Below are 18,532 nucleotides of genomic sequence, written 5' to 3'. Positions count from 1 at the left end.
GTGCCAGAGCAAGGGCAGCCTTTGGGCAACCTTGACCTGCTGGGTGGGCTCCTACCTTGGGCTGCAGGCATCTTCCCCTTGTTTAGCTGCTTGAGGCGCTTCTGGTGGGACTTGCCGTTGTAGTGGATCTGCGCCTGTGCAGCCGAGTTGAGTTGGATATTGCAGACCTCACAAAGTGTGAACGACTGGTGCTTCTTCTCCCTCTTCATGCGCTGCTCGGGCTGGCTGGGTGGGCAGCTGGCCTCCTCTGCCAGCTGCACTGCACTCTCGGGGCTGTGGGATGGGCTCAGGGGTCGCTTCATGCCTGCAGGAGGAAGGACAGACCCACTGTGAGGACAGGGGGACAGGAACAGGTGCCAGGTGAGGCAGGAGAGCCCAACACGGGTCCCATGCCTGTGGTGTGTGTGAATCCGAGGGGATCTCTGAGCAAGTGCAACAGCGTTTGGGCAAGACGACATGAGCAGCAGCATTCCCAGGAGGTTAGTGCTGGAGTACAGAAGAACCCACTTCTTCCAAGTTTCCAGCTCTAGATGACACTCCTTATGTCAAGTCAAGTCTCTCTGTTCACTCGTGGGCAGCACTGTGGATTGGCCCAAGGCAGAGTTAGGATGGAACCAACTCTCTGCAGGCAAGAGATTCAGCTGGCAGGACTCGTGTGCGGTGAGGGTGTCCCAGAGCCCGTCCCCACCACGGCAGGAGAACGACTGGCACTGGCCCTGTCGGCCACCAGCGGGTGCCTGTCCTGAACACGGGGCTCTGTGGGACCAACTTGCAGCAGGAGCTGGAGCCCCAGACCCACACAGCGACACCACAGAACAGAGCTGCCCATGGAGGGCCCTGGGGTCAGCTGGGGACAGCCCTCCAGCGGCCTTTGCCTTGCAGGGACACTGTTCCTGCTGCCCGACCCCGAGCTGGGAATTGGTGGGACATCCAGAACAGCCTCAGAGGCGCGAAGGTCACCCGAGCCCTGTGATCCAGTTACCACCTTGGAGCTGGCAGCTGCGGCTTACAAATACCCGCAGGCACGCCAAGGGGCCAAGGCTGGGGCCGGGCTGTCTGTGGGTGGCCAGGCAGGACCCAAGGGTGCCCTGCAGGGATGTCCCTGGCATCCTGGGCAGGGCTGCACGGGGACTGTGCGGGGCTCAGTCCCCCGCACGCTCCTGGGGCAGCGAGTCCGCACCGGGGGCTTTGGCTCAGGCTCAGGCAATATCCGAAACCCCGCTGGGTCGTGCCGGCGTGGGGGCCCACCCAGCAGGCTACCAGGGGTCGGTCCTCGGGCCCACCGGGGAGCCGGGGGGGTCTCGGTTCGCTGCAGCCCCGGCCGTGGCCCCGCGGTGGCGCCGCCGCTCCGCGCCGGTCCCGAGCGTGTGTCCCGCGGCGGCGGGAGCGGGACCGGGGAACTGCGGGGACAGGGGACTGCGGGGACGGGATGGGGAGGGGACAGGGGGGAACAGCGAGGGCACGGTGCAGTGGGCAGCGGGGACAGGGGGACAAAGCGGAGAGAGGACAGCGGGAACACGGAACAGCGGGGACAGGGGACAGCGGGGACAGGGGACAGCGGGGACAGGGGACAGCGGGGACAGAAGGCAGCGCGTTCCCCATTGCAGGACGGTGCTGCGCTGCCACGCACCCACCCCCCCACCCCCCACCCCCCCTCTCCTCAGCAGGTCTCGGCCCCCTCCTGCGCCTTCCTGCACCCCGGAGGTGGCCACGAGTGTCTCCATCAATAGTCCCGTTTAGCCAAAAGAGCGGGAGGTTTTCCCACTAGCTGTTAACAGAGCCAGAGGCCTTTCCCAGGATAACCATTAGCAGAGCAACCGGAAAGCAGATCTGGGAGATGATCAGCAGCAGGAATGTGAGACGGGGCCTCAGGGACGCAGCGGGACACGCTGGTGGGGACACGCCAGCCCAGGCAGCTCGCCGGGTGCCCTTGGCATGCTCCCCCTCCCCGGGTATTTTTAATGCAATTACATCCCAGGACTCAGAGCTAAAATTGGAACATTATGTGGACAAAGTATCCCCAAAGTCTCCCTCGTCTTTAAAACGGGCACTGCTGTTGCTCTGATTAGGCAGCAGCTCCTGTACCGGCTCCCGGGGCAGTGTTTGAAGGTCTGTCCTAATTGCACACACACTTGTTGTCTCATTCACTTAATTTCTTCTGTGCCTGTTCTGCTTCTCAGATGTCAGGGCCACGAACCAGGTGGCTCGTGGCTGGGACAGGTCACAGGACAGGTCATGGCACGAGTGCAGGGTGGTGGTGCCCTGACTGATGGCTACTTTGGGGCAGATTTATTCTTTTTAGCAAAGCGTTGAGGAAATTTTGGCCAGGGGATGGGTGGCTGTTACTTTTCACAGGATGGAGACTAAGGCAAGGTGAAGGTTAAGTGACACCTCCAGAGTGACCCAGGGGCCTGAGCCAAACCCAGCTCAGAACACAGGGTCACCATATCCCAGCTCCACCACCCATCCCACCCCAGGACCAATGAGGTCAAGCTTTTGTCTCCTCCATGCAGGCAGTTGCAAATTTTCAGGTTCTCCCAGGGTTCTCCTGGATGGGGGAGATGAGCTGCCATGCCCCCACCACTGCCCAGATTTGGCCCGGCTGAACAGCATCAATGACACCTCCCAGGACCCTGGTGACCCTCTGCCACCTGCACTTCTTGCTGCCCTTTCCTCAGAGCCCAGGGCTCTGCCAGCCTCACAGGGGATGTCTCTTTGGCTCCTGATTTTTTGGAGGAGACCCATGCTGGGACATCCTTTACTCAGGACCTAAATGCAAAACAAACTCCACTTCCTGCACAGGCCAGAGTCACTGGAAGTGGCTCTGTGCCCACACACTGTGCTGGAGCAGCATCCCACAGCATCCCACAGTATCCCACAGCATCCTACAGCATCCCACAGTATCCCACAGAATCCCAGAAAAGCCGCCAGCTGGGCATGAGATATATTAGCAGGGCAGTGGGTTCTGGCCAAGCTACAAAATCCTGATGAGAAAGCAGGTTTGATGCATGTCAGGTCCTTTCCCTCATTTCCTATATTCTGAATAACCTGGGGGAGACCCATAAAGGCCACGCTGAGCACAGGGAGTGCTGTGATCCCAGCCTGGACAGAGATTCCTATGCTCATGCAGCCTGAACATCTGTGCAGGGATGTTCTCTCAGTGTCCTATCCCAGCAGTGACCCTCGTGCTCCCTCCTGCCACCAGCACCAGTTTGTGTCCCATGGGACTTTCATTTGGCCTGAACTCAATAGAGCCAACACACAGGACCAGAACCTTCCCCCAAGTCAAACTGCCTTTGCCACAGAGCTGAGGGGACCTGGCAACAGCTGATTGGGAGATCTCTCCATTCAGCAATATGGGATCAGGGAAAACACCACCTGAACAGAAAGTGCATTAACTTGGTAAGAGAGCAAGAAATCTGAAGGGAAAAAAAGAATCTTACTTGAGTTCACTAGGTTACATTCTACTGAATCCACCTTCCTTCCCTCCAGTTGAGTACACACAACAGTAAATAAAAGCAGCAGAAGTAAAAGAAAGTGTTGATATGAAAGTGACCACCAAGAGTTGTCACAAAATTCCTTCAAATCCCCTAAGGACCAATTTCGTGGTCCCTGTAAGAACCCTCAGGAAAGCCAGAGCTGCCACAACACCTCACCCAAGCACAACTCAAATCACTGCATCCCATCACCTCAGGTCTGCACCATTAAGCAGCTCTGTGATCCTGTCACTGCCATGCCCCTGGCTATGCCCCCCTCCAGAGCCACCAGGGAGCCCCAGACCCCCTGCAGCAGCAGCCCCACCATCCTGCCTCCTCACAGCCCCCTCACCACTGGCCCAGGCAATTTCCAGCCCACCCACCCATTTGGGCTCGGCATACAGCAGCACACTGCTCTTCAAGGCAGCACCTGGTGCCCCAGGCAGGCACAGGAGGCTCCTACCTGGTGCTGGAGAAGGGAACGCCGAGCCCTGCCCTTGGCACCGCCGAGCACAGCCGGCTCCTGCCCTTGTGCCACGGCCCTCAGGGCACCGCGGCCGCCCCTACGCCTGGAGAGCTGCAGACACTTGTCTCATATTTCAAGGAGCATTTCAAATGCGGTTCGATCGCCACTAAATCAGCCCTCATCAGCAGCCTCCGGACGAGAGCCGGCACGTCCGAGTTGGTGCCTGTGGCTCAGCAAGTTCCCAAAGAGCGCGGAGCGTCACGCGGGGCAGCGGGCGCCAGCTGGCAGGGGTGGCACTGGAGGAGCCACCTTGAGCCAAGAGCAGGCGGATGCACCTGACAGCAGCTCTCAGTGACAGGGGAGATGGGGGAATGGGGCAGCTTTGCCGGCTGCCTCAATTGTTGGGCCCAGAGAATTCCCTGTGTAACTTCATAAAGAGGCACCGGCTGCTGGCGGAGGGATGGGAAGGCCACTGGCCTGGCTGCAATGAGCACAGGGGGCTCTGCCGTGGACATGGAGGCAGCCCAGGGGACCTGCTGTAGCATCAGGAGATGCTTCACTGTCCTGGCCTGAGAGCTGAGCAGATCCAGGCAGACGGCAGGTTTTGGAGGGGCCTGGCCATGCCTGCAGCACTTGCAGCATTTCATAACACTGCATCAAACCAGCTGCCCCCCCAGCCCTGACATATGCTCCACTAATGCCAGAGCGAGGCACATTTTAGGATCAGTCCGTAAACCATGCGTTGTCAGAGCAAGGATTAGTGTGAGCTGTCTCTCCTCAAGGGCTCCGGACTGCAGGCTGGCTCCTGGCACGGGGCACACACAGGGCTCAGACCACCCTCAACCCTCCGTTCTGAATCCCCCAAATGCCCAGTTCTTACCCTCAGATGCTCTCCAGGGTTCCCCTCACGCTGAAGGGCAGTGGGACATCTTGCAGCCTCCCGGGAGGGCAGGGAGCATCACACGGAGCACGGTGCCACTGCGCCTGTCCTCTCCTTTGCACATCAAGATCATTAACACCGCAGGGCTGCGTGTCCCCTGAATCAGCAGATCCCAGCCCTGCTCCCGGGCAGCCAGGACAGCTGAAACCCAGCAGAAGGAGATGCCATAGAGGGAACAATGCTGCTGCTCTGCAGTGGGGCAGGGAACGTGCCTGTCCACTCTAGAAAGCAAACCTGGGCAGTGACACCTGCTCTCAAACCAGCAGGGAAAAGAGCAAAGCAAACAGAGGCAGGGAGTGTGACATTCTGCCCCACAGTTTGGCTGTAGGTGTGAGCACAGTGCAGGCAGCAGTGGGAGAGGAAGGACTGAGGCTCCATGATTCATCACCTCCCACTGGCTGTGCACCCCCAGCCTCTCCTCTGGATGAGGAGAATCTAACAAGATCACAGCATCCTTCAGAATTCTTGTGGTCAGCACAAAGATTAGGGCAGAGCCACGTCTCAGAGAGCCACTATGCTCTCTTGGGAAATAAAATACAGAGAACCAGGTGATGCACTGGGAGAGTCTGAGCCCTGGCAGCACCTTGTGATCCCCTCACTGTTCCCCAAAGCTGCCACAAGGAAGTTCCCAGAGAAGACAATTTTCCACAAGTGCAGGATCCAGAATGAGATCCAGGCCAGCTCCTGGGGAGCTGATACCCCCACTGCAGGCACCAACAGCCAGGTCAGCAGCAGCGCCACTGGAGGCACAACACCACAAGCATTGGCACAACCACCATGGTGCCAATCCCCTTCCCCCACCCATGTGTTCTTGTGGCAAAGGTGAGGACACCCACCATGAGCACTTACAGTGATGAGCAGGGTTCCAGCAGGTCCCATAGCTGACATGGTCTTCCCTCCCAGCTCCCCTCACTCCTGCTTCTGCCTGAGGAGCTTTTCAGGGCAGAAATTGGCTTTTAAGTGAATTTGTGAAGAGCTGCTGTCTAACAGGAGACCTCCAGTTTAAGCTGGAGCTCTCAAAGGCTCCTCAATTACAACGCAAATTAAATATTTGATAGTGCTAAGCAAGTGACATTTACAGTCCGGTCACGCCAGGGGTATCAGATAGAGATATTTGCAACGGGATCTGTTTAAATCCATGTAGTGCTTTGGATCCGTCCATCAAAACAAGCCCAGAGCTTTATTAAAATCAATGTTATCAAACACCCTGCTGGGGGAGGCTCTGGAGCCCATGTGGTGGGGCTGGGGCGCAGCTGAGCCCTGCTGAGCTATGAGGCTGCAGTATTGTGCAACTTTAGAAGAGATTTTTCTTTAAAGTTTAAGAGTAGCAAGAGACTTATCCCTACCTGCAGCTGTGGGAGGGAGATTCACTGCAGCAGAAAAAAGGGAAAGCACTAACCCAGCCCCATATGGAACCTGTTTTTAATAAGATCACTCATAAATGAGAGATTTCTGCTACCTGACACCAGATCAGACATGCTCCCATGCCAGATCCATCAGACACGTTTCAGAAACTGCTATAAAGTTGTTCAGTGTGACAAAAGCCTGATTCCCTTCCCCAGCTCAGCAAGGCTGCATGGAAACACACTTTGTCAAAGGATAACAAAACTACTTTCATTACCTTCCCTAAAAAAGGGCTTGGAAACATAAAGGCTGAAAAGGACTTTCTGCATCTGTCACATGAGATGTGACAAAGTGACACAGAGTCCAGGCAACTTGTTGACAGTGAACGCCCTTCACGGATAGATTTGGGGAAGATTTCCTTACCAGCACATGGCTCAGTCCCATCAGCTGTGGTGGGAGGGGAGGCTCCTGAGCACTATCCCAGGACTGCTCTGGGTCTGCCCTTGGCCCAGAGCTCTGGGAAGATGGATCCAGGGACAGCTGGACACCCCAAGGTGGCTGAGGGGCCACCCCACCTCCAGCCCAATCTGCCCCAGTTCCATGGCACTTGTCATGGTGCTGGAGCTCCCAAACCTCCCAGCCGCTGGGAAAAGTTTGCAAAAGCATCTCAAGCTGAAAGGCAGGTGACAAGTAAAAAAAGAACCCCGAATTTATTGTTTTCTCAGAATTTAGAGTGGGAGGAAGGAAAATGGGACGACCCATGATTTTTTAATGCCTGCAGTTGGCAGCTCCATATTTAATGTGACAGCATCCCTTTAAGAAAAATATGTTCATACACAAGAAAGAAAATAAATTGGCAAAGCAATTTGCTTTCAAGCTAGGCTGACAATTCCCCACTCAAATGTTTTGCTGCAGCCCTGGGTGAGCCGCAGTGGCCAGCACTCCATGCTGGGCAGGGGTCATCTCAGAGGTTAAGGATGCTTCACTGGGTGACGAGCCCATCTGGGAGCAGTAATTTATCCCAGAGATGGCGCAGAGAAAGAGTGGAAGGAATAATTCATTGTGTGTGAGGCAACAAGGAGACTGTGCTGTCATGTTACCACACTGACAACTCCCCGACACAAACAGAGATGCTTGTTACGGAGCCTGAACCCACACGATCAAAGGGGCTTCTGCATTTGGGGTAGGAAGGGATAAAAAAAGACAGGAAGAAAGGAAAAGAAGAGCTAAATCAAAGCCTTGTTACCATTTCTTATAAAATAAACTTGTGAGAAATGCTCTTTGCAGAGCAATTAGTCACCAGGATCTGAGGCAAGCACCCAGCAGAACCCACTGCTGCTGCCTTGGGGCTGGGGGGGAGCACCCTGGTGTGGCTGCTCAGAGCAGCCTGGGGGGACAGGGACGAGCTGGCAGCCCCAGCAGGAAGAACCTGTCTGATAAGGGACAGCACAATGGCACCAGAGCCATTGGGAAGAGAGGCATCAGAAAACAGGGTCCAAAACCATCCCTCACTTCTGCATTCCCCTCAGTTGAGGGCTGGGGCTCCCCAGAATGATGCTGTACACTCAGAACCTGAGGTCCCTGCTGACAGTGGCAGCTCTGAAGTCAAGCCCCTAAAGCCTTGAGCTTGGTGATGATGGTGCCACACCCAGGGGTGCCACAAAATCCCTCAGCCCCCTGAGGTGCTACTGAGGGTTGCCCAAGAGTGATGGGGGTGCAAGGGTCCTGTGCAGAGCTGTGCTGCAGGAGCATTAGCCTTCAGCCTCAGTTCACACCTTGAAACCCTGACTTGTCTGTGAACACCAGGATGCCAGAGCTGACAGGCAGGGAAATGAAATGGGACAGATGATAATGAATTGCCCACATCCCTCAGTGTCTCCTGGATGTGGAGTAATGAAGTTATACATTGCTCACTGGCTAGAGGACAGAAGAAGAGTTTCAGAGCTCGGGTTTAATCAGCTCAGTGACAAGCATGGCCTGGATTCGTTCCCTCCTCTCGCCACGGTTTGGTGTCTCCTCTCCTCTCCCAGCCCCCAGCTCCTGCCAGCCCCAGGATTCACAGCCCCAGGATTCACTGCCTCGCTCCTGCAGCACCAGATGAAGCTGCAGGAACCCAGTCACTGCAGTGTGAGAATCCTGTGCTGCGCTGGAGGTCATGGGTGTCAGGAGAGAAGCACGTGTATCCAATTAGACTGGGAAACCTCTGCTCCCAGAAGGGCAGAGGGCAGCGAGTGTTGGCTGGCGGTGCAGGTGGCAGCTGGAATATTTATTTGGGCAGCGCCATTAATGTTATTTAATGAGCTCGGGTGGGTCAGCGTTCCTGTTTGAAAGGAATTCCAAAATGAACTAATGAAAAGTTACTTATCTCCCTGCCAATGAGACAGCCCCACTCCTGCTCACTGGCGCTGAGCAGGAGAGATCTCCCTGCTCCCTCTCTGTGCTCACCTGCCTCCCACACGTACACGACACTGCCACTGCTGCCGTGCTGTCACCGCAGCGGCTGCCACGCTGTCACCAGAGTACCTGGCACAGGGGGGAGACATCGACTGCTCCTCTGACCAGTGAGCAGCACGGAGCCCCGGCTGGGACAGAGGCTGATCCTTCCATAGAGTATTCCCAGGATGAAGCCTGGGAGCTGCTGCTCCTCCAGCTGGGCGCCGGATGCAGCCCAGTGCTCCGTGCTGCCCGCCAGGGAATTCCAGGCGATGGGAAACGTGGTGGTGAAGCGGCCCGGGCAGAGGGGCTGCTGACAAGTCCATCTCCTGCCGCACAAAGCGGCCCATCCGTGCCAAGGGTCCGAGCGTGTCCCTGCTCGGGCACAGTGCCAGGTCGCAGCCAGGATGGGAGAGGCGGCCAAGGCACGGCCCTAAGAGCCGCCTCGGGACTGCACCGGGGCCGGGATCCCAACGGGAAGCCCCGCAGCAGCCAGCCCATTGCCAGGGCTCCCAGCCCCCCGGGGCGTGCGGGGGACAGCGGCGTGAGGCTCAGCTCCACTGGCAGCTGGCGAGAGGTGGAGGCGTTGCTGTTATGAAAACATGCGAGGGCTGTGTCTGAAAACATTGTGAGGAGCCAGCTCCATAAATAGGCCCTTTATGGCTCTTCCCTGTGCTGAGACAGGCTCTTTCACACACGCTTGGCTCCGGCACGGCGGGTTAGGCGGCTGAAACAGCCCCGTGTGGGGTGGGGGAGACTGGGGAGCACCGGCAGACGGGACACTGAGCCCCATCACCCCTGAGCAAGGGGTGCTACACTGCACCAGCACCACCCGAACAGCAACCCGTGGGAGGACAGAGAGCAGGACAGTGACCCGTGCTGTCACAGGACACGGGCAGCAGCTGCCGCCACCCCCGCGCCCTGCACGCCCCGGCGCCGCCGCACACGGCCGCGATTAATCAATGCATTCATCAGGGAGGTGTCATTAATTGAGCAGCTCCTGTGGCCACGGAGCCCAATGGTCCGGCTGGTGTCAGAAGCCGTGCATGCAGCAGCAGCTCTTCACTGCGTTCGGCCACATCCATTTAACGCGGTGACAGCTCAGTTTGTGCCCCCTCAGCGAACGTCCCCCGGTGTGGGAGCACTGGTGACTAAAGCAGCGGGTGAACGATTAGTGACTCAGCGCATAATTTTGCTCATTTTGTGCCTTTTTTTAGTGCGGGGCGGACAGAGCTCACACAGCAAACTCTCGCCAGGCACCGCCACCGCTCCCTCACACCGTCCCAGCTCCGGGCACCCACCTGGGCCTGGGGACCTCCTTACAGGCAAACATCTGTTTGATGTGGTTCTGTCTCGGAAAACAGGGAGAAGAAGCTGGAAAACACTGCTAAGGGCTTTGACTTTTTCTTCATTCTCCCTTTTATTGTTTTCTTTCTGACCTGGGAAAAGGCAAGGGGAGAGGAGCTGGGCAGCCCCGGCAGCCCCGGCTGTGCAGCTCACACGGCGCTGGCGCTGCCTTTATCAAGAGCAAAGCACTGAGCTCTTGTCTTGGCGGTGACTGATGTCTGCAAACACCAGGTGCCGGCTTGAATTAAGAGGTTCTTTGAGCTGGAATTGTGCTGCACACCCAGCACTGCCAGAGGAACCTCCACCCGGACCACCTGCATCAGCCCGAGGACCGTGTGAATGCTGCGTCCCGCAGGCTGGGGACAGTGACAGGGATGTGCCAGCAGTTTCCTCTCATCCTTACTGACAGGGCAGCCACAGCACAGCAGCTGTATGAGTGCAGAAATCCGACATGTGAGAGCAGGTCCAGCCCTGGGTGACTCCGTGTCCGGCAGCGCTGACCTGGCTGTCGCTGTGTCCGCAGCTCCCAGTGATCCATGCAGGAGTGGAGAATGAGGTCAATGCTCTTGGCACTGCCACTGCACCTGGACAGATCCCCCTCCACCCAGCGAGATGAGCTGAGGCACTCACAGGTGCCCCCATGGCACCTCCCTTGTGCAATCCACACAATCAATGTCACCAACACAACCAGTGCCAGGCACCAGCCTCTCCCAGCTCCCACCGGGAGCAGCTGGCAATGGTCACCCAGTGCCATCAAACTCTCTTATGGGGTCACAGCGACACGGCCCCAAAGCAGTTTCAGGGGTGGCAGCCCCAGCTACCGTGGAGGACAGCAAATTGTCACCTCTCTAAAGCAGATTTGTCTTTGCTTTCTCTTTAATGATTTCCCAGCTGCTTCCCCATTTCAGCCGATAATGGGACTTCACTCTCTATCTGGGTCTGAGAGGCGCTTGCCTTGTTCAGGCTGGAGAAAATCAATTCCCCTCTCACTCAAGTCTTTGCAAGACAGATGAACTGAAGATCGTGCCTGCCTGAGCAAAATATTTATTCAGTCTGGGAACAGATTTACTTTTGAACCTTCTATAAATACAGCTGAGAGCCCCCATTTAATCCCTTACCAGAAGACCTAAATTTATTTGTTTTATGTTTTAAAGAATTCTCCCTTTTCCAATGCCTTGTCAGCAGGTGAAGAAAGGCAGGATTTTTGGCAGTGGGGATAGCCAGTGGTGCTGGGCAGCCAGTGCCTGATCCCACCACAGGATGGGGCTCGGTGGTGAGAGTGAGAGACCTCTGCACTGCTGGGTCTGGGTTCTGCAGGGTTTTCTGCTCTCTGTTACTGATTTACACCCATCAAAGCTCTGCTGGAGCCAGGGCAGGCATGGAGAGGCCAAATCCTCCACAGAGGCGTCTTTGTGACCCTGCCTGCCCTGCCCACATGAGGATCCCTGTGCTGGGGGCAGAGTTGCTGTCTCAGCAGGGCCATGCACGACCTTCTGCAGCCCCTCAAGACCTGAGACCACCTTCCAACAGACCCATCACCCCCATCTACATGAGCACCCTGGGGCCAGCCATGATTTGCTCCACCCACAGCCAAAACAGGCTTTGAAGGGGCAGCTGTTTATCTGTGATGCAGCAGCCACTTCACCAACCACTGCCTCTCCCGATCACCCTCACCATGGAGTGACACACCTAGTAGGGACCCAACCTGGGACTGCAGCATCCCACCACCCTGACCCTCCAAGGATCCTGCAGCCTGCCCTGCCTGCATTATCTGTCACTCCACAGCCAGCAGTCCCTCAGCCAGGCTGCAGAGGGGTTGGAGTTCCCACCACTGTCAGGAGAAGGAAAAGCTCCTTGGCTAGCCAGGGGGTGAGTGGGCAGTGGGGAGCTGCTCTCAGGGTGCTCAGGAGCATCCTGCCACCTGCCAATATCTCACTGTCACAAACCACTGTGTTCTTGCCAGAAGGTTTGCACAAGTCCTCAGAAGGAGAACTGTTCCCAAGGACAAAGTGAAAAGCTTTCCCAGAACCAAGGAGATGCTAAGAGCCAGCAGGTGCTGGAGCTGATTTTCTGCCATCAGAACCCACCTTGGCACCTCCCTGGGCCAGAGCCCCATGCCCATGGGAGCAGCACTGGCACAGCAGCAGGCCAGCACTGGAGATGCAGGTGGCTGCTGGGTGTCTGTAAATCCCTTTGACTCTGCCTAAGTCAGCATCAGTCAGCACTCATCCTGCCCCAAGATTCTGGCACTGCTTTGTGCCTTCCCGTGGTTACAGAGCACACAAGTCATCCCTCCACATCTGGCCAGGAAGGTGAGATTCTGGCACAGGTGTGAACCCTGCAGTGCCAGGTCCCTCCCCGAGCTCCTGGACAGCAGTGAGCTCCTGCACAGACTCAGGATGGACAGACCCCAGCCTGGACAAGGGAATTGCTATTTTCCCACCTGGCATATCCCCAGGCCTTGGAAGACTCCTCCAAAGGCACAGCATGCTCCATACCACAACTGGCTCACTTATTTGACACACTTATTAGATTGTTATTACACCTGTTGGCTAATTACTTCCTCTGGAAACCAGAGGGCACATAAATTTGACATTGACCTGTGCAAACCGGCAGCCCTACAGATGTTGGCCAGGTCTGAGGGGCTCAGTGGGGCTTGGGAGAGGTGGAGAACTGGAAACATGGCTCTGTGCAAGTGTCCCTCCCTGCCCCACCAGCCCACTGCTGCTGCCCCATCTCCCAGCAAGATGGGGAGTGGAGAGCCCAGGAATCATGGTGAACCCCCTGCATCACAGGCCTGGGGTGCCAGCACTGCCCTTCCTGCACACTCTGCCTTCCTGAGCACAGATTAATCTGGGAGGGCTTTAATCCGCTAAAGCCCTTTCGTAACAGCCCTCAAAAATAAGCCTGGAGAGTTCCTAATACTTCTTGAAAATTTGGAGTTGGGATATTTATAGGCTCTGGCCTTGCGTGAGACGAAGCACACCCAGCACTGGGCGGGAGGGCTCTGAGGTGGAGGAACCTGCTCCGGGGGGAGCCTCTGCCTGACCTCAGCTCTCGCCCCCCAGCCCGGCCAGCAGCCGCTCTGTGCCACTCCCAGTCTCCTGCTGGCTCCGTAACAAGCTTCCCTTGTTTGGGATTTTTATGTTGATTTTTTTGGTGGGTTTTTTTTTTCCTACAAGCATTTCAGTTTCCTCAGAAGAGGCTCTAGCCCGGCGCACAGACCGGCTCTGTGCCTTCAGCCCTTCAAACGAATGCAGAGCAGCAGCGCTTCCGACCAAGACAAACAGCGGTGACGCCGCGCCCCCTGGGCATGTGGCCGAGGAGACCGATGGCAGCAAATCACACACGATAGCAGGAAAAGTTCAGAAGAAAAAAAAACACCAATCCCCCAAAAATGTGCACATCCACAAAAACAGGAGGCTAGGGTCCTGCTCTGCTGGTTTCCAGTCACCAGCAGTGGTGGCCACCGGCATCTCTGCCACATCGGTCCTGGGTCCTGCTCCTGCTCCTGGCAGGGTCCAGCAAGCCTCTGGACATCCAGGGCAGCATCACAGTGGCACCTGCAAGAGCCAAGTGGCAATTGGCAAGAGGGAAGTCATTGGTTCCACATGTGTCCTGCTCCAACAGATAAAGGGAAAAATATCCTCCAAAGAGCTCTTAGCCCTTTGCCGTGTGTGATTTGCTGCATGTGTGGTTTTACAAAGATGTGACCAAAGATGTCCCCAGGGCAGTGGCTGCAGTATTCTCACAATTCCAAGGCAGCAAAGCTCTCAGAGAACTGGGAGGTGATAGGAAGATGAGAACCCCCTCTGATCTTTTACAGACAAAACCCACCCCACATTCAACAGTTCCTTCATTCCCCTGATGCAGAGCAAGAGCCAGTGGCCAGATGTCAGAAGGAGAAATACTCAGACTGGAGACAGAGTGGCATCAGCCTGACTCCCAACAGAGAGGCCCCAGCTCATTCCCTGACTGGTGAGCACAAGGCAGAGGAGTGAGCAGAGCTTCCAGGATCAAACCTGATGGCCAGAGGAATCCAGAACCTCACCCTAGGAAGGAACAGGGATACCCAGTTCTCTCAGCACCCTGAGCCCAACTGCTGCTGCCTGACCAAGGTCCAGCAGCTGGAGCAGCTCCTGACTCCAGGCAGACACAGGCACAGATCAGGGCTTCACCTCACAATGTCTCCTTTGCAATTTCCTAGTGATCTTTCTTATCAACTAATTAAAAAATCTCCATAATTAGGCCAGGGAAAATCACGACTCAGGAACGTTCCCATTTCAAAGCAGCACAGATTTGTTCGGTATCAAGGGCTTTTAGCCCTCACCAGAGCCAGGTTCCCCCAGAACCCTCCCTGATGACTGGGACTCAGCATGGGCCCACCCCTGCAGGGCCCCGCAGCCCCAAACCCACCACCAGCCCCTCTCCCTGGCACCCTGCCGGGAATTCATCCTGGGGAAAAGGCTGTTTACATTGCAGGGGGGAAAGTGGTGGGTTTTATAAAGAGAAAAAAAACATAAAGGGCCCTCTGACAGTGAGGGATTCTCCCTACCTTCAGCCCCTGTGAAGTCAGCAGTGCTTGGGGAAGCACTCACAGACATGCAGAGCAAAGCTCCCCTTGTGCCCACAGCCCAATGTGCCTGTGCCAGCCCCACTGCCATGGCCAGGGTGCAGCCAGGCTGGGCACATGGGCACCCTGATGCCTCTGAAATACCAACACCTGCATTGGTTGAACACCAGGGAAGCTCCCACAGGACCTGGGGCATCCCGTGCCAGCAGAGCAGTCATGGCTCCTAAATCTGCAGTTTCCCTTTGATGACTGGCAAGTAAATTGTTGTATTTCTAAGAGAAATGGAGCAGTTGTTATGGTGCAGCTGCAGCCTGGGTTTCCTTGAGAGCACAGACATAATTCCTGGCAGGGGCTTTCTGACACAGAAATTATGGCACTATTTTGGAGGCAATCTCAGAGCATCATACTAAGAAACAGCCTTTGTACATCACAATATCATTGCTAAATTGACAAATAGACCCTCATGGGCTTCATTATTCTGCTCTGGGTGCACATTTTTGCATTTTTATCATCCCTAGAAATGATTAAAGAGCTGCAGAACTGAGGGCTCTGGCTTTAGAAAACTCAAACTCCAGTCCCGATCAAGCTGAGAAACAGGAGAGGCAGTTGGAAGGGCTGCAGGGCTTGGGAAAGCAATCATTGCCCCTGTGATGTGTAAGTCTGACACGTTTTGGGGACTGTCTGGTGCTTCCGTGGCAGGTTTGCTTTTAGCCCTGGAAATTCACCAGTGTAAAGCAATGTGATTGACATATCCAGTGCTGGATTGGGAACATCCGTGCAAAGGTCCTTGTTCAGTCAATAGCAGACTTGTGTTGTGCACTCGTGGAAATACATCGATCTCCCCAGAAACATTAGATAAATGCCAAACTAGAGGAAGATCCCCAGAAATACAACAAATAAGAGCCCAAAGACCAGGGTTCCTCTACCAGCCTCCAGCCAATGTCTGAGGATGCTGGGGCAATGCTCGAGGAGTATTTTTGGGTTGGAATGGCTGTAGGTGGCCACAGCCAGGCAAGCTCTTGCTGCTGCTCAGCTGGGGCCACAGCATCACTCCAGGCTCTGTACATTCCTGCCAGTCCATGGGGATGAACAGCAGGCAGGTGCAGGCAGAATGAGCTGGGGCAGCTCTTCTCTGTCCCTGTCCATGTCCCACATTGACACATTGACAGAAGCCTTGTCCTGGTGCAGCTGGGAATGCTAGGCAGAACATGAGCCCCCATAAACAGTGCAGAGAACATCAGCCAGGCAGGTGGGGAGGGATGGGGATGGGATGGGATGGGATGGGATGGGATGGGATGGGATGGGATGGGATGGGATGGGATGGGATGGGATGGGATGGGATGGCTGCTCCAAGCCCACTGGCAGTGCACACTCCAGCAGGATGGCACCTCCAGACCTGAGCAGCCACACCCCAACCCTCACCTACCACCTACCATGGCCAGGACATGCAGCCCTCCACAGTCCAGCACTGGGGTCCAAGCCCTGAGGCCAGTGAGCCACCAGCTCTCAGAAATATTTCTGACTCTTGGGACTACTAAATCAGCCTCCTGATTTCTCCATACAGAGGCTGCTGCTCTGTCAGAGTCAAACAGCACTGGGGCACCGAGATCAACCACTCTGGAGCCCCAGCCAAGCACGAAGTGAGCTCGGGGATGTAAGCTCAGGGATGCAAGCTCAGGGATGTGAGCTCAGGGATGCGAGCTCAGGGATGTGAGCTCAGGGATGCGAGCTTAGGGATGCAAGCTCAGGGATATGAGCTCAGGGATGCTCGTGTACAACACTCACAGTGGGAAGTCACAGCCTGGCATGACGTCACAACCCTGCTAATGCAGAGCCTGGCTCTGTGCATTCCCAGACCGAGCCACATCCAGGGTCACACCAGCCTTTTTTTTTCCAACACACGTGGCAGATTATAGAACAAGCACGAAATCTACAGCACACGGTGTCATCACCCTGCCCTGAACTCTGCATATGGACAGAGAGTTTCTGCTTGGCAGAATCACACTGGCAGCTACTGAGGAACCAATACGGCTCCTCCATCCCCACGGAGCCCTTCCACCCAAATGACAAACATCATCCAGCTGGGCTGGATGCTCCATTGGAAAACACCTGCAGTCACTTAAAAAAAGTCAGTGGTGATGGATTTGGATGGCAGTGGCTGAAGAAACTCCCAGCCAGGCTGGCAGCCGGGACAGAGCCTCATTTATCCACAGGCTGTCACACACACTGGAACTGCCCATTGATGCTATTTTCAGGCACCGTGCCCCACATGCAGACACAGCAGCTCACAAACATCTCCATTCCCCACTCAGACACCCCAGGTAACCAGGAGTGAACCCAATGTGTGCACAGCACTGAGCAGGGCAGGGCCAGCTCCTGCCTCATATTTTCACCCAAAATTGCTCCCTGTGGGGCAGAGGTGCTGCCATACCTCGTGGGACCCACAGACACATCCAGCCCTGGCAGGGGCAGCTCCAGCAGCAGTGAGCTGGTGCTGATCTCTGCTCACTGGTGAATCAACCTGGAAGTCCCTTAGAGCCTCCAGGAGTGTTGATGCCAGGCTCTAGACCCCTCACCTTCACACAGAATCACCTCCTCTATTTAAGCAGCACTTTCAAATTTTGCTCCGAAAACAAATCGCAGCCTCTTGTGCCAAGATGTTGTTTTCCCACCCGCCCATCCAGCAGGATCGGCGCTCACCGCCCTGCCATGGCTCTGCCAAGGGCAGGCACAGGCACGTCCCTGTGCCGGGATCCGTGGGGTTCGCTCTGGGGCACAGCAAGCCCCAGCCCTGCTCCACCCCAATGCAAACTCCTTAAAAGCTTCCACCATAACTCACTGCTGCTCCAAGTTAGCAGCAAAGTCTATTGGTAATGGCCGGGGAGAGCGGTCAATCTGCTGAGTGCGGATCCTGCTCTCCCTCCACATTCCCGGACCAGGAGACCCCGCTGCTCCCACCCGGAGACACAACCAACAGAAAGTGCTTTTGTACAGCTCTCTGAAGGTCCTTTTCCGTAAGAGCCAAGAGTCGCCGTGGAGGCAGCCAGAGCCTCGGCTCCATTCCCAGCACAGCTCTCCAAGTCCCGATCCCAGCATGGAGCATCCAGCTCCGGGCACCCCGCGAACAAGCCGGGGGACACGCAGGGTCCACCAGCCCAGCCGGGCCCGGAGGGGCCCAAGGACCACCACTCCACCGCCCCCTGCCCCGGCCGGGCCGCACACCGCACACCTGGGCCAACCCCGCCTGTGCCCAGGTGCTGCCGCAGACCCGAGTCCAGCACACACCGTGGGGATCCCACGCCGTGCACCCCCAGCGCGGGCACCCCGGCGGGGCTTACCGGGGGTTACCGGGGCTTACCGGGGGTTACTGGCACCCAGCGGGTCCCGCTCGGCGTGGGAACCTCAGCCCCGAGCCGGAGAGGGGCTGCGCCGGGGCCTCGGCAAAGTTCCGCTCAAGAAGTTTCCCTCCTAGCCTGACCCCTCCGGGTGGTCAGTGTGGCCGGGGTTCCGCCGCCCCCGCCGCCCCTGCCCCGCAGGGATGGAGCGCGGGCGAACATCCGGCCCCGATCCCGATTCCCGGGGCCCTTCCAGCGCATCCCCCCCAGCACCACACGCACAACTTTCCTAATCCTGCAACTCCCCGTGCCCACAGCCCAGCCCCGCAGCTGCCGGTCCCGGCCGCCCCCGCCCGCCCTACCTGCCCAGGCGCCCGGCTCCGCCGCCGTCTGCAGCATCCTCCCGCCGGCTCCTCGCTCCCGGCCGAGCGAGCGCGCTCTCGGAGGAGGAGGAGGAGGAGGAGAAGGAGGAGGAGGAGGAGGAAGGGGGGGATGAAGGCAGCGCGCGCGCCGCCGCGGTCCAGCCCCCCCTCGGCGCCGCACGCCCGCACGGAGTGGGAGGGGGAACCGCGGCGGCGCATCCCGGTGCTGCATCCCGCAGCTGCATCCCGCAGCGGC

General features: G+C 56.9%; 1 protein-coding gene across 1 annotated transcript in view; it reads right to left on the bottom strand.

The window, feature by feature from the left end:
* The window catches only part of ZNF385C (zinc finger protein 385C), a gene marked incomplete at its 3' end in the record, with an annotated part of 55,887 nt that extends 37,559 nt beyond the window's left edge, over window positions 1-18,328 (bottom strand). Inside the window, exons 1-2 of the mRNA XM_083877567.1 lie at window positions 18,277-18,328; window positions 56-304 (exon numbers count right to left, since the gene is read on the bottom strand). Coding sequence (XP_083733693.1) covers window positions 56-304; window positions 18,277-18,313 — 286 coding nt within the window. The 5' untranslated portion in view covers window positions 18,314-18,328. The remainder of the gene's footprint in view (window positions 1-55; window positions 305-18,276) is intronic.
* Between the last annotated feature and the right edge of the window lie 204 nt (window positions 18,329-18,532).

Source organism: Zosterops lateralis (genome assembly GCF_965231275.1).
Source record: "Zosterops lateralis genome assembly, chromosome: 24".
In the NCBI taxonomy this organism is placed as follows: Eukaryota; Metazoa; Chordata; class Aves; order Passeriformes; family Zosteropidae; genus Zosterops; species Zosterops lateralis.
This window is presented reverse-complemented; position numbering and strand designations above follow the sequence as displayed.